The 17,307-nt window shown below is 34.3% G+C and overlaps 1 protein-coding gene across 1 annotated transcript in view; it reads right to left on the bottom strand.

The window, feature by feature from the left end:
• Positions 1-16,949, bottom strand: part of LOC129005141 (lactoperoxidase-like) — a 96,150-nt gene extending 79,201 nt beyond the window's left edge. The window contains exons 1-3 of the mRNA XM_054433958.1: positions 16,852-16,949; positions 12,775-12,995; positions 2,399-2,572 (exon numbers count right to left, since the gene is read on the bottom strand). Coding sequence (XP_054289933.1) covers positions 2,399-2,572; positions 12,775-12,995; positions 16,852-16,949 — 493 coding nt within the window. The remainder of the gene's footprint in view (positions 1-2,398; positions 2,573-12,774; positions 12,996-16,851) is intronic.
• Between the last annotated feature and the right edge of the window lie 358 nt (positions 16,950-17,307).

The raw sequence follows: 17,307 nt of genomic DNA, 5'->3' as shown, positions 1-17,307 counted from the left end.
GCGAAATGGATGCGAACCAAGCTGATCCAATGGATTTCCGGATTTGGTTTCATATCCAGAATAGCCTTTCTTATTGGAATGTCTAATTTGTTTTACGGCACGTTTTGTCACCAGGTTCACGAGGGATCTGAATGTTATTTTTGGGGAAATTGTGCACAAGCCTAGTGCTACTTAGTGTGAAGGTGCACTACGATTAAATGTGTGGTGTAAAGGTTATAATATGGAGAAGGTATTGTTTTCGTTTGCCATTTTTAGTATAAGTTTTGCGTGGATATATCCGTTTTAAATATCCGTGTTTCCTCAGCTCCCCAAAAAGTGGTTTTTAAAGTGATATCTGCGTGTGCGTGTGATCAAATTACAGACCACAACTATGGTAGATTTGTATTAAATTTTTTATGTAGTTATCGCACCTCCAGCGTAATTTATTATTTTTTAACGTCAGCTTAAAACACCCTATAACCAACGGAAAATAAGAATTTTCTGGATAACGTTCGGGACGAATTCCATTAAAATTTATTATGTTTTCATTATAAATCTTGACAAAATGGTACAATCCTTATTGATGTACGTTGAGGTTCAAAAGGCATTGTAACGTATGGGGTTTTCCCATAAAATAACGGAAAATTCGGATTTAAGGAAAAACTGCCAGACCAATTTTGATTCAAATTCAATTTGTTATGGTCTCTATGATTATAAACAAAACTGAACGACCCCCATTGGTGTACAAAATATGGTTCAAAAGCTTTTGAAACTTTTTCTATTTTCCCATAAACATAATAGTAACTCCCACCGATTATCCATGATAAATGTTGTCACCACGCAAATGGGAGAAAGTACGGGTCAGATTGTTGACACCATTTATTTTGCTACTACTATTAATCAACAATCAAAAGCCGCCCGAATTCCCACTCTAGCGAGAAATGTTCGATCACGCTTCGAGTTTAAATATTTAAAACGTGTTCATTCGATAAACTCACATTAAGATGCATAAATCAGAAAGTTAAAGTTGTTCCCCTCTTGACTCCGGGCTCAGGACGAAAATGTCTAACCGAATGCCAAGGTGACATAAATTTTAAAGTTTGCAGCACAAGGTAGACTTGAATCCCCAAAACAGTCGTTTCAATTCAGCGCGTCTCTTATTTACATTTGAATCCTGATCATGTAAATCCGCGATCGTTAAGGTGATAAGGAGTCTGATTTTTACAGCTTTTCTGCAACTTCAGAAACTGTTTGATCCTACACTTAAATCCTGAATGTTATGTTTGGCGTGACGGAATTTTTATATTGCCCGAAATAATAAACAATTCTAGTCTAGAAATTGTTACCTGTCGTGCTATCAGCTGTTTAGAGTGAGAAGGAGGAACATGATTAATGAAAATAGAACATATGAGTAAACTTACAGGGAGTAGTGAGAAAAAGGTCTACAATAATGAATCTTAGCCACATCTTCACAATATTGTTCGTTTGTCTGTTCCTACGAGTAGACATTAGATTCTCTGTCATTTTTATAAGAAAGCAACATAGGTTGAATTGAGCCATTGAGTTATTACTGATTTATGTCAAATACGAAGAGTTTAGTCAATCAAAACTAAAAGGAAAACTTACTGCACTATAGCATCTTTTTAGTTACTTTAGAGAAAAAAGAATTCATTTGTAAAAATAAAAACGATTGCCTTAAACAATAAGGTTGCCAATGACACAGAAAAACATACACTTAAAATATGGAATTATTATAACAGCTATAAGACTAATTAATTTTAATGTTTGCCATATAAATGATATCTCATTATAGTAAATGAACCTCTAATGTTTCATGTACGATTTTCAAAAAATATCTGCCCAAATCATATTGTTTCCAAAAATTCACAAAAAATATTGATATCGCATTTTTATTTTATTTTTTATTTGAGCACAAAAAAATATTTAATTATTTCTCACACTTACATAATTATGGAGAAATAGAGTTGTAGACGTAGAGCAGTGTAAAAGGCCTGTTCAACTATGTCCTTTTTAAATGAAAAATGTATACAGCCGGTTGGTGCTTTTATACGTTATACCTCACAAGTCGGTAACTTTTTGATTGTCCAAAGCTTTATCCGGATCTTCTTCGTTATTAAGAACAAATTAGCCTAGTAAAAGTCAAAGGGAACGTATGATCTTATATGAGTGGCGTCAACCGAAGCTTATAGGAAATGCGTAAATGAACATATGATCTTATTCCGTAACAAACCTACACATATCACTGACTCCATTTCGCACTTACCCTGTATTCAAATTCAGCTTGAAGTACACATTGTATACAACTGTCTTAGTAAAGTAATTATACATTTTTATCTTTAAGTTTTTGAATCTTTTTGCATTGTTAATTCGTCTAACATTGCTCAGCCAAATACTTCACCTTTAGTCTCCGCGGTAAGTGTGAGATCATGGTCCACCAGCTGTCCCCAGGCGACGAACATGAAGGACACTCCGTGCTCGTGACGTTGGGAGACGTCCTTGTGTACTCTGGCAGACACACGGCGAGGAGGCGGCAGTGGGAAGTCGTCGGAGCCGACCCTTGGAGAACTGATGCCTGGGGGCAGACAGAGGAGGGAATAACTCTGGAGTATAAGAAAATCTATTAAAATTAATTGAATGTAACCTTTGAATATTGATAGAATATTGAATATTGAAAATTGATAGGTTTGAAGATAGGGAATTCGAAGTGGGAATACATACATACATGTTATCAAAATGCACGACGTTAAATTACACCACTGACATGCCGCGCTGAAACGAATGATTTCTGTCGAATGTGTGGACTTTTTTTCCGAGGTAAACTGATGGGACGGCTTATTGTAATCTATAGCATATTTCGTCGTGTGCACAACGCAGTTGTTAATAAATGGTAGCGGGTCATTTCTTAACCAGCTATCACGGTGACAAAAACTAAGACAACGAGTTCTAGTTGTAACACACTGTGCGAGTGGCCAATTATTTTCTATATTCAAATATTCGTGATTTTACCAAAAAATGCTACTATGCTAGCTCCAATGAAAACTATCAGTAAGTTCACCTTAGTACACTATTCCTTATATACCTTACAAATTCCACCCAAATAACAACTTGTATCAAAAACGGAATCTGGATTTTCAAAGTATTATTATTAAATACATTTTATTACAAAGTAAACATATTCCTGATTTGGGTAATCTTCATCAAAGCCCACTGTTTCAAATTTTGTCATACCTGAAAAGCCTACATACCTCATAGCTAATAAATACTTCGAAACTCAAAGAATAACTTGTGAACGAAAGGCATCATCAGACGCCAAAGGTGTTTTGGGGTCTTTATTTCACGACTTAAATGGGCCCTTTGGGGCTGTATGTCATGTTATAACAACCCCACTCTGCATAATATGATTGCTTTTAAATTGGCACCGGTAATGGCCGTTTAACGCTTTCCTAGGTTTTTATGAATGAGACAATTTTCACGAAATATCGTAGGTGCTATTTTATTTAATAAGTGGTTTAAAAATTATTTTGATGTTGATAATAATTAGCAAATGATTGTTTGTAATTGTCATTTATACAATTGTGTTGTTTTTTTAAGATATTTGAAATGTTTTCTTAAGTAGTAAAATTAGTATTATTTTTCTGTTGTTAAATATACTGAATTGATCTGGATTTATTGAATTGTTTAGTGAATAGTTCACTAGCGTGTTAGGTAAGAGTTTTACAATATGTTATTATTAAAATGTTACTATCAGAATATATCTACTAATAATTAAGTCAGCATTAAAATCGCAATCGAACATGCATAGTTGGTATGAAATGTATATTTCCAAACTTTAAAAACTTCTTTTAGTTTTACTTGATTTCCAAATATCTTATTTTCTATAATTTGTATGTGAAGTACACTTAAATGACATGAATGTTTTACACTAGTAATGAGAGAGGTCATTCGGTTATGTGCACATATTTTATTTAAACCTTCATTTTAATTTGAACTATCCCACAATATTTATAACAAACTACCAGAGCAAATCCATCACTTAAACTTTCATGAAGATTAATACCCTAGGATATTTGACTCCAGATTTCTCGTCCGCATTCATTCTGCAAACGTTTATCTTCAAACAAATGTGCTAATGAAAAAATCCCCTTTTATTCATTACTGCAGGAACAAAATGTTCCCCTGATTTTTCTCTCTTAATGAATTACGCTTGATTAATGCCTTCAGCAAGTTTAAAAATGTTCCGCGATTCTACCCCATCGGTCAACAGAAGGAAGGGTAGACCTTGTGTCAAAAATGTACTGGCTTTGCAAATCCTTACAGGGGAGTCACTGAGTCTGAGGAGATTTGTCCGTATCCGGATTTTAAGCATTGTAAATTTGCAACAATGTTTTCACTAACGATGTATGTGTTGTATTGAACTTTAAATCCTAGTTTAACTTTTGTCAATTTTATTTTATAATGTATGGATGTCTTAACAATTCAAATGACTGATTAAATATTTTAGCAGTTTTTTTTATTTCCTAAGTATAACTATGACTTTAGGTTAAAAGAGAGTTAGTTGAATAGGTTGATGTAATTGTTACAAATGTTGTCAGTGCTTGTTAAAAAAGATGTCATGACAAGTTTCAAAATCTGTGTGATTTTAGCTGAAAAGTTATGGGTTACTGTTTACAAGCGTAAAAGACCCCAAAGATTCAATGATTAAAAGATTCAATGATTAAGTAGATGATAGAGATGAAAGGATCTACGCTCTCCCAAAGAATAAAATGATCCTGACGGGATTCTGAACACATATTTCTGCTTGTACATGTACTCCTATAACCAAAGTTGAAAGGAGTATGAAAAGTGGCATTATACAGGGTGTTGAAAATGTCTGGAACCAACATTATATCTGGTGAGTGGTTAAAGAAAAACAACTGATATTTTGTGTACGGATATACTATGGTTTTACCTATCTTTTGGTGCCTTATGAAATTTTTTACCACTTATGGGGAACGTCCTGTGGAGGATGCAGTAAAAAGTTTTAACGGAAGCCTATGGTAAATGATACATAATTTTAAAGGCCATTTTTTTCTGAGTAAGGAGCCGCAAGTTTCATCTCAAAAGGACCACCCTAGCAAAAATGGCGACTGTTTGAAATTTAAAAACCCACTCATAGGGAACGTCCTGTGGAGGATGCAGTAAAAGGTTTTAATGGAAGCCTATGGTAAATGATACATCATTTTAAAGGTAATTGTTTTCTAAGTAAGGAGCCACAAGTTTCATCTCAAAAGAACCACCCTAGCGAAAATGGCGACTGTTTGAAGTTTTTGAAAATAATTGAAAGCTTAATTGGTATTTATGTTAAAAATAAGTTTAGTAAAACAACACAAATAATTTAGTTAAATGTTTTTTTTAGACACTTTTCAGTTCACCACGTTATAAACTACTGTACTTCGTAACTGGCTTGTAATAGCATTTAAAGGAAACAAATACGGACCATTTAAATAGCAATGTTTTTAAATTTCAAACAGTCGCCATTTTTGCTAGGGTGGTCCTTTTGAGATGAAACTTGTGGCTCCTTACTCAGAAAAAAATGGCCTTTCAAATGATGCATCATTTACCATATGCTTCCATTAAAACTTTTTACTGCATCCTCCACAGGACGTTCCCTTTAAGTGGTAAAAAATTTCATAAGGCACCAAAAGATAGGTAAAACCATAGTATATCCGTACACAAAATATCAGTTGTTTTTCTTTAACCACTCACCAGATATAATGTTGGTTCCAGACATTTTCAACACCCTGTATATAATCCTTTAAGATACAGTTAAAAGTAGGCATGATTTTTCTATTTGAGACAGTATTAGACAAATATGCCAGAACTGTGTTTACTTACATAAATGTGAAACTAAGTCTCTCGTCTAAAATTAATTTGCAAGCAAATTACATTTTTACCTATTAGCAATTCGCTACCTTATGTATACGAATGGTATTAACATTTTAAAACATTTGGGGGTTTAATAATTAATAATTAATCGATTTATTTGATTGGATTGAAGTAAATAAGAAGCGGTCTGCACTTGTAGTCAAATAATCGTACAAACATCTCAAGACAAGGTATAATTAGACAAGTAGAGACTTGAGGGGAGGGAATTGGCGGGAGGGTGTGGCAGATTTGGCGGCAATATTGTCAAGGGGTTAACAGCACCCAGGGGCCCGATACCCGACGTCACGTTTTAGCACCGTTAGGTTGGCAACGGTTCCTGCTGATTATACACCTTGTTTTTAGACAATTAACTGGCAACACTGCTTCAAATTGAAGATATGCTATAAATGACTAAGCATTTAATTTACATTTATCTTTCAATGCAATACAAAACGGATTCAAATGATGTTCAAGCGTCATCTATTATGGAAGGAGAGTTATATTTCATAAGACTACATACATAGAGTATGTTTATATTATTTACCTTTATCACTTCTTAGTTGGTTTCAAATAGCTATTTTGAAAGAACCATTTTTTGTACAAAGTAAAAGGTAACCAACAAATTAACTTAATCGTTGAAAACAAACTTCGCTTTCGTAGAAAATACCCAAATATTAACGTTATATTGTACATATTATGTTATAGCATACACTTCAAACTTCATTCATAATATATTCTTTTAGTACATATACTGTATATTACTTCCATAAATATTGTTTTTTATACATAGCGTTATAATATCCCTGCAAAACATATTTTCTATGTTGTTTGATAAAGTTTTTTTTTTGTTACTCCAAACAGTTAATGTTGGAAGAATTGTTCATCCCTCTTCTATGCACAGTTCAAATAGCAAAGTGTTTTTGAGTCGTGTACGAATGTAACCCAAACGCTTTTAGTCCAAACCCTTTACATTTTGTGGATCGTATGGTGGGAATTGAACACGTGCCCCAAAACTGGCTAACAAAACACACAAGACCAAGGTTTCACACAACTTCAGCCTTTCACAAACGAGGTAGTGAGCTAGCAATTTTAAACTGCAAAAAGTGGTGAAATGATCTTTGTGTCTTTGCAAATGTAGCGATTCTTATGTGAGTTTCTCCATTCTCCACCCCTCCAACCAGGAGACTGCTCGTCTAAGATGTGTTCTGTGACAGCTGTTGGTGTCGTTAAACTGAGCTCATGTCTGTCTTAAGCTAAACGACTGATTCTCTGATTAATTGCGTCAATAAAGTAACGAATTTAAATTTCATTTCGGGTCCCATTATGTCAGAGGTATGCGTGTATTAAAATCATCCAACAATCTAAAAAACACCATAGTTCAGATCACAAATAAATAAATGGGAATATTTATTGCTTGGTTATAAAAAAAAGCTTTTAAAAAAGTCTAGTTACCTTGAAATACACTAGACATAAAGATATGATGTCTTAAATTCATGTTACAACATTGTGTCCCATAAAGAAAAATGGTAGAGCATATTAATTTATCCTTAATTTATCCCTTAGAAAGATTAATCATAGTGTTGAATGAAGTTTAAAAGATAAATTAATATTTTAACAGAATGTTGAAGAATAAAGAGCTATGTAGTTAACCAGTTGTATTTTCAGAATATTAAATCTGAATCGGAAGAGAATTTATTGTTTTTAAATAATGTTGTAAAAATAGGCTAAATGATAAAACAGCTATATTTTTATTTGATTTTCACTTTTAAATCTTATTTTCCAGATCCTCGGAAAAATGTAATATGTAGGATATTAGAGAGATTACTAAAAAACTTTGAAGTAGTGGTGAATAGTGAGTGTATGGTGAAAGTATGTTTTATTATTAACTAATTAAATCTAATAGTTATTAGGTGGTTCAATGTCGATTAAATTGTTAACATTGTCTACATATTCTCACCTTGGTTGATGCGTACGGTAAAGATGTAAACAAAACACGTTAAAGAACGAAGTCAGTTTATGTCAACATAAGGACTCAAAGGACATCAGTCCCCATACTGTAAATTGTGACTTAACCCTCTTGATTAAACCAAACGTAACAGCCCTAATTTGAGGCTTGTCTTGGCACACTACAAGTTATACGACGTCGGTGAGGGAGAATATCTTTGCTAAATTAACTTAAAGATTGATTCAGTTAAACCTACTTAACACTATTAGTTGCTGTAAATTTGTTAATTAATAATGTGTGTTCAAGTTAACCAATTGTTCATTGTCAATGGTGGTTCTAAAAACAATTGATTCACATTTATGTTTTTAATTCCGTTACAATTTTTAATTTTAAGTGAAAATACGTATATAAATCAATTTGTTTCCATCCGCTCAAAGGTTTGTTCTGTTGTAAACTAAATCAAGCCGCTGAAACCCATCTGAAAGCCAAATCACCTAAGTTTGATCAACCAAGTGTCCGAATGTTTTTTATTATGTTGATTTTACTTTTACAGCGTTGCTGTTATATTGTAACTCCTGTTTTTCATGTAAAAAGCTAACTTAGATATCACCATAGATTAATTTTTCCAAACTAGATAAATAAGAAGACTGTCTATACAAAGTTTGTTTAGTCCTTATGTTTTTTTAACTAAATTTAACTTCAACGAAAAAAGTTATACCAAACCTTCCATTATTTGATACTTAACACTTTGATTGCAGGAATCTTCTTGAGATTACAAAGAAGATTTCAAAATAAATCAAGTTCGAAAAATATTGCCACGGCCCATTTGACAGGACATTAGGGCGATGATGCGCGCCCCTCTCATTTGTCTGACGTTTTGATTCTCTTCCTACTTTCATAATTTTTTCTCCGCTCTGTCACTTTGTCAGTGGGTTTATCAATGACTAATATTGTACCTGAGTGGTTCTACATGCCTGGTAAAAGTATAACGATGATTTCGTTACTAAAAGAGGTAAGACACAGAAAATTCTGAGACTATCAATGTTTAGAAAAATTACTAAAGTAATCTCATTTTTAAAGAACTTCTGCCTTGCACAAAGTATGCCCAGATGCTCAAGGGCGCTAACTGCCCTTAGTTGATGTTTAATGCCCATTACACGGCTGTTCGTTGTATTATAACCGCAACCCTTCGTAATGGTATTGCCTTTAAGTGGCGGGTTTATAACTGCTAAAACTCCTTGAACTTTTGTTAATGAGAGAATTACCTCTGTTGCGAATAATAAGATATAAGATGCTCCTTTGTTGCGAAAAATTTCGGAACACTACTAGTCAGTAAGCATTTTAATTAAGTAAGCAAGTCAGTTAATTTTATGATTAAGGGTAATTGGGCCAAGATAGTTAAACATCGGTCCTCTATAATTTTAAATTTTTATTTTAGATTTATAATATAATGTTTCATACTATTAGGGGGTTTAAGCTTACTTTCCCTATAAGAATACTGCTTTCTTATGAACCATTTCTGTGAATAAAATATTTTAACGTCTAGATAGCCATAGACCGCTGCAATTCATGTAATTGTGTTCAAAATATTCGTATACTGTACATGTTACCACAATGGGGAAAAATAACATTTTTTTCTCATCGCAACTCAATTGCCTGCAGTTTGTTCACTAGTACTGATGAACATTATCAGAATAGTCCTGCTAATTCTTATATGAGCCGTACACTTTGTACTAATTTAAGAGATTATCAATAGATAAAACCATGGGAGAGAAATACATAAACTAATTAACCGTAATAAATCTTTTGGGTATACAATAAAAATCTAATAAATTTACAAGGTTTGATATGGATATTCAATATCTCTTTCTATCATTCTCTGAGGTGATAAATCGGAAACAATATACTGAGAGGCAAACGAATACTTCATTTTCTACTAAAATTCACCAAAGAACATAGTAAATAGTTTGTAAGTAGTCTGTCAAGTGTCAAAATATCAATTTGTATCAAGACATCTGTCCCTCCCCTATTTTCCCATAACAGTAACAGTTCCAGTTTTTAAGGGTGTAGCGTTCCCTCTAGGGGGTCCCCACAGCATTCAGTTTTCAGCCAATATAGGTAATGTATGTTAACATTGGTATAGCACGTGAGGATAATTCTTATGAATCTTACACAGTTTTCGACATTTTTACTAGAATTGAAATAAAAAATATAAACTGTCGTCTGTAAAACTGTCTTAACAACTGGTTTACAATTTATCACAGTCCTATTCGGGATTTTGTGACTCTGGAATTTTTGTAAATTGATTCTGTCTATTGAAAAAATGTTCAATATACGTTTTACAAGCAAGTGACCCAGTGAATGTAAGAACTTTCCAGAATATATTACATTACATTACGTTACGTTACAGAATTACATTGGAATGCAATTTTGGCAGATATGCACTTTTTGGAGGCACCAATTAGCTACGATTTTTTAAATTTTTTATTTCTAATTTTATTTCTACTAGGCCTAACTTAAATTTGGTAATCAAAAGTCTACTTTAATGCTCCAGATTTACAGTCGCACGCAGAAGGAAGCCAAGTTTCAGGCAACATTTACCTCTAAAGTAAATATTTATAATGGTTCGTTAAGCATACAAAATATTCAAAAAATGTAAGTGTTATGACTTAACCAAAATTACACAATAATTTTTCTTTGTAAAAAAAGTTCTGATGATCCCGGAACTTTCGAAAAGTTAGTTTCAAAAATCCCCTCTATTGTACAAAGACGAATTAATCATGGTAGGCCAAATAATTTAATGTTAATTTACAAAACACAAATTAAAATTAAATTACTAGGCCTATAACGCAGAGTGACAAATATTTTGTAACTTTTAAATCCTAAAGTCGAGACCCGGTCTTGACGGTCTTCGTAAATATTTTGTAACTTTCAACCCTCGGTTTTACAATCAGCTATTGTTCCGTGTTATTAAAACGCGTTTTCTCCCGCGGATTCTTCTTTTAAAAGTTGAACGGCGTCAGTCGGTGAGCCTGAATGTGTTATGAGCGCTGCATTGTGTTTAGAACAACCGCTGCGCAAATTAGTTATTACAGATTTACACACTTTTGTATTTTTAAAGCATTATCTTAAAGTCAAGGAGGGTGATTTAGGGCTTTTGAACTAACAATTTTTCAACTACAGGGTGCAATAGCTGAAAATAGTACTTGTGAATGGTCTAAATTAGTAAAATACTAAAACGTGAATAATTGTGAGATCGGATGCCTCCTCCCACTCGCTTCACATGATATTGTAGTACTATTTGTTGTACTGTCGCATAAACAAGCTATTGTGACAACATTTAATGATTTGAATTTTCCGATTAAAAGGTGTTTAAATGTTGAATGATAATCAAACATCAAAATCATACTCTAAACACTCTGTATGAAAAGGTAGTTGTATTCTAATAACCAGAGATAAACGGCTAAATAAAAGATCAGCTGTTTACATTGTTGCATTTTTGTCATTGCGGACATTGTTTGGATCAGAATGTAAAATATACATTAAAGCATTTCTAAGACTTGTACTGTAGGTAAGGTAAGCGTTAAACAAAAACTTGTAGTTACCACAAAATTAAGAATGACAAAAATATATGATAAATGAAAAGGTGAAATGAGGTGAAATAAACAAAAAATGGATTATAGATTTACTAATCCATATCCAAAGATCATTGGTATGGTGTAGAAAAAAATAAAAATGTTGTTAGGGTAGTGTTTATTTTTGCAATTTTTCTGCATATCTAAAATCATTCACTACTTCAGGAATCCTAACATATTATATTTTTGAAAGTAGTTTTAAAATGCATTTTCCTACTGAAATGCGCCGTTGAGATTTAATCCATTATTTTAAACAGATTGTGTCAATTGAAGTGGTGAGTGGGATGCGCTTGCGTACAACTCTCCCCCTATACCGTCGCATTTGTTATTTCATACAGTTTTCTTAACAGTTAGGCCTACTTTTAATCAGATTGATTTAATATCACAAGTGGTTTGTAAAATAGGAACTTTCAAGGTTTTTAGGAGCCTCTACATCATCCCTCCCCACACGCCATCCTAATTAAGACGATCTATACTACTAGTATAGGGTCTTCTAAATCAGGAAACCAACTGGTCCGACACCTTCCGACAAGTCTCCAACAACTTCCGACAAAATTATTTTGCATGACTTTAAATGGACCCACTAGTCCGACATGACACTTTCCGATCCGACACGTTCCGACAAAATTGCTCTCTGGGGCATTGTTGTCGGATGTCGGATCTGACATTGACATGAGTATTGACGAACGTTTGATCGAAACTGTTTTGGGAACATCCCTTTCGTTATACAGTACGTTATAAAAGCTGCCTGTACATATTCTGATGCTTTCAATGATGCAAGTTCTATGGATTTGAGTGGTGATTGGTTCTTAAATGGTGGACCAACTATTATAAAAAAAGATTATACGAACAAAGAAACATCGGATGGACAAATAAAGACCTCTTTTACTGCTCTAGCAGCCAAAAAAAATTACGAAAAAGCTTAAAATATCGAATATCTCGTCGGTTACTGACGGAGCCCATCGCACCAATGGATTATTGCCTTAAAAAGTACGGAAGGCATCGGAATGTGTCGGAGACTTGTAGGAAGGTGTCGTGTAGGATAGTGTCGGACTAGTGGAGAACTAGGTAATACAACAACGCGATTGGGGAAATGTGGCAACGCCGCAGTCCCGGTCTACACATAGAGCGTATGAGTACTGCGAATGTTTACTAGTTTGTTGTTACGGTCGTTATTATATATTATAGTGGAGCGGATTGCGGCCTTGCCACATTTTTTGGTGCCTTTCATTTGAGAAAGCTATGACTGTATAACCTATGGTGACTCTATTCTGTAACTCTGACACTCACCATCCCCATACTCCGGAGGCACAATACGTCGGAACGGTGTGCGGGCGGCACCCCAGGTCGGGTTCTCTAGGTTGTTGCAGAGGGCGTCGTGACGTCTGTATCTCTGGGGGCGGCAGGCCTGGGGGCGGCGTAGGTACCGGGGGCAGTAGTCCCAGATGTCGGTGTAGCTGGTGTCTATCCTAGGCAACGCCGCTTCCACCTCGATGCCGTTAAGATTGAACCTGCAAAACGAAACATGAGCGTGGGTGGCACGGAGGCGGCGGAGATACCGGGGGCAGTAGTCCCATATGTCGGTTTAGCTGGTATTCCTTGCTCGCTGGTTTAGCTGTTGTCTATCCTAGGCAGTGCCGCTTCCACCTCGATGCCGTTAAGATTGGACCTGCAACATGGTACATGAGTGGGGGTGGCACGGAGGCGGCGGGGGCGGTGCAAGAGGCGGGACTTGCTGCTTCACTTTATTATACCTCTCTTCTCGAGTGAAACAATATTCCTTGTCATAACATTGCGATAAGGACTGTTTAATTCGTGTTAAACTCGTTATGGCCATCAAACCAGCATATAAGTATACTTGATAATATAAGTTACACTTTGATAAGATATTTAATTTCTTAGTGAAATTTTGTTGCAAAGTAATATTATTAATAATAAAAAGTGTAATATAAAAGGATTTGACCTATTAAATTATACAACAATTGGATAGACCCTGAAAAACATACATTGCTGCAAACCAACGGCAACAGCTATAAATGTTGGTTAGGCAAGCGTTTGTAAGACTTATAGTATGGTTTTGTAGATAATAATTATGATGTCCTATCCCCTTAAGCCTCTTCAGTCCGCGTAGGGACTTACCAGAGTATATACAACCGTACTTCTTTCCTACTAAAAATTCAATAAATACTCAATAGACACCTTTAAACTCTCAATATCTTCTAACATAAAACACCCGTTAGGTGTAAAGGTCCACTGGCACCGTATGCACCAGATCACCGCGCCATTTACCATTTGTCCGTCACATATTGAATTGGCAAATGTTTTTAATAAAACAGTTTCCCTCGCGTCAGCACCTCGTCCCCTTGAAAAACGAATGAAAAATGTGAGGTTTGGGAGGTAATGGGCCCCGTCAGCTACGATAACAGGGTCCGGCGACTTGCCGGCCTTTACGGCACAAATCGAGATAAAACGTCGACAGATTGTTACTTTCGTAATCTTGTTTGTGATCAAATTCTCTTATAGAAATTTTATTTGGAAGTAGAGGTTAGAAATAATTGCTACTGTATACTGTAGATGTGTTTTAGTTTAGTTTGGGTCTAAATTATCGCCAGTAATAACGCGGTTAATTTTGGTAAAAAAATGTTTTTGAACCTAATAAAAATGTTTACAAAGATGAATTTTCGCGAAAATGACATTAAATTTTCTCTCTAATAAGTTCTTATCTAGCTCATCATATTGAAATGCACTATCAAAAAATTTTTACTACTGAGAAAAATGTGTCAATTCTATAAAAAGGTTATCTAAATATACCAAACTAATTTATGACTGAGATCATAAATTTTTCGAAAAAACACATGTCAAGTTTCATTAAGATAGACATCTCTCTGATATATATATTTTAACGTAAGTTAAATTTGTTTATCAATGAAATCTATTAGCTATGAAACTGTTAACTTGTATATGCTTTTAGTTAATTTCTTTTCTATGATATCTCTAAGATCCTAAGCTATGAACAAACTACAGGACGTGTAATTTGAGAAACTATTTCATTACACTTATTGTTTCGATTAAATTTAAAAATAAAATAACGACGCAGTTTTTCTGTTACCATCTTTAAATTGATACTCCACCAAGAACTAAAGATACCAAGCCCATTTTAAAGAATATAAACAATTGTAAAAGGAGACTTAGTTAAAAATTAATTATTATTTATTTCAAGTTGGGATGCCCGTGTTTCGCAAAGAAGATGCGAATACAGAAGAGAATAATATGGGTCTTTGAATGGACTGTGTACAAAATATTATCAACTTACCATGGATTATAGAGGCAAAGCTGAATCGTACTCATTGATTATTCTAATGAAAATCACTTATGTACTTGCAACAAACTGTGGCAGAATCAAAACTAATAACTTTATCTTAATTTAAACACGGGAAATCTGTAATTAGAATCTAAATTTTTCACTCAGAAAAAGTAAACAAACAAATGTAAATGATGACTCATCTTCAATGTAATTAAATACAACCCTTTAATTGAGGTTTACTTGGGAAGAGGGTTATTTAAACGTTTAAAGCTAAAATTTTGGGTAAGTTTCTCCTCAAGACATTTTATTCAAGAATGTGGTTGACATGTGTGCGGCTTTCTCAAAAGTTCGTGATCCTTATAACTTAACGCATAGATAAATACATTTGTACAGTCCAACCAAGTAGACCATCATTGGCCAATGATTTTGTGCAATTTAGACGTGTGCTAAGTTGAAATGTCAAAATGTATGAACTTTTTAATTGATTAAAAACCGATTCATAAAAAGTAAGTTCTATCATTTACTGTTAGATATTAGTCAAAGGTTCTATTAAAATAATAATTAACGACAACTAGTCTATTTTGATAGACTATCTGCTATAGTATACAAAACTCAGAGATAAAACCAAGCGAATCAGCTTCAATATCCTTAACGACTGTCCATTTTGTTTTCTGTAACCAATTATGGCAAATGTTAAAACATAACAAGAACAAAAGTACTTTGTGACAAGATTCTACTTGGAGATTTTCAACAGAGAACTTCCCCCTAAGGTGCAGATGCTGATTACAGTCGATACTCAAATCTCATTAAAACCAAGAAATGCAAATCCGCGACCGGACGCACCGTTCGTGAGAAGCAGCTTAACACTGGTTTTTAAATCAAATTATTTTCGGGACGCTATGAATGTTAATAGTCTTATTGCAGACAGTATTACATTTTAAGAATACGCCTGTATGAACATTCCAAAATGCGAATGCAGACATCGTGTTTTTGAACGGAAATGGCTACGAAATATTTTTAGTTTTCTAATTAGTTTACTTTGCTTTGTAAGTAGTTGTAATTTGACTTAGGATGACAATTTTTAGGCGAAACTTAACAAAAATCTACACTTAAAAAACCTTTTTCCTGAAAATGCCTTTATTAAATAAACTGTGATCGGAAACTATTTACAGTGCCAACAAACCGGTGTTCATAAATAGATAACGATAAATGTTATGTTTATCGTTATGTAACTGAGTTTATTGTTATGTTTAACACAACGACAACTCCGTCAAAGTTAGGTATAGGACTGGGTAAATATCTGAATTTTCCAAGATAGTTTTGCACAAGGATGCAATAAGGGAAATTGGTGTTATTGAGTTTGTTAATTTAACCACATCATTACAATAAATTTAACACATATTTCCTTAAATAATTAACTAGGCCTATATTATTCCAAGATTATATGTCCCCAAACTCATAAAATTCGTAGTGTTGTTAAAAAAAAACATTTACACCTCAGTATACATTTTTTTTAACCGTAGATGTTTTCACGACCCTTAAATATTATCTTTAACCAGTAAATCCTCATTTTCACAGTTTTCATTTAAAATATTTCACTTGATTACTATTTCATGAGGTTTGTGTTTTCTATGCCATTAGTCAAATTCTAGGTGTTTCTTTCTTGTAAGAGAACGCTCCAAACATGGTCTGGTGTGGTTGCAATATAACGTCAAACTTTTGTCAGAACGCATAAACTAATATACCAATTAAAGTACTTCTAGGATCAGAACTAATACCACTCAAGATTCAAGAATCGACAAAAATGTTCAGATATGAATCACAATAACTTTTTTGGCTACCTAGAAAATTAATTATGCTCTACAAATACTCTTATATTCTAGACTTGTAATTTGTTAGTTTGCTTGACCGCTCTGCTAGCCAGTATGTGTTACGGTCTGTATGATGGAATCTATCTCCTGACCCTATGTCTACCTGGACTAGTCTCGGTATTAAATCATTGACCAGTCCCCAGGTAGACGAAGGGCCAGGAGTCAGGTTCCACCATGCAAAGTAAAATTTACTTGAACAAAATTCTAGTCAAAAATCTGTTATAGTCTGTATTACAGAACATGTCTCCTGACCCGTTGTCTACCTGTGACTGGTCCGGACCTTTACCCATCACCCGATCCCTAGGTAGACGAAGGGCCAGGAGACAGGTTCCACCATGCAAAGTAAAATTTACTTGAACAAAATTCTAGTCCAAAATCTGTTATAGTCTGTATGACAGAACATGTCTCCTGACCCGTTGTGTACCTGTGACTGGTCCGGACCTTTACCCATCACCCGATCCCCAGGTAGACGGTTGGGCAGGAGACAGATTCCATCGTACAAAGTATAGTTTACTTGACCAACCTGCTAGCCAGTATGTGTTATGGTCTGTATGATGGAATCTATCTCCTGATAATCTCTCTACCTGGGACTTAAACCATTTTTTATGCCCCTCCACCTCATCTTTGGACGCTAGCTCTAGCCCAGCG

The sequence above is a fragment of the Macrosteles quadrilineatus genome, unplaced genomic scaffold (genome assembly GCF_028750875.1).
Source record: "Macrosteles quadrilineatus isolate MER2022 unplaced genomic scaffold, UCM_ALF_1.0 Scaffold_16__1_contigs__length_3527350, whole genome shotgun sequence".
Lineage (NCBI taxonomy): Eukaryota > Metazoa > Arthropoda > Insecta > Hemiptera > Cicadellidae > Macrosteles > Macrosteles quadrilineatus.
Note: the sequence above shows the minus strand (reverse complement) of the source record. Positions and strands in the feature narration are given on the sequence as shown.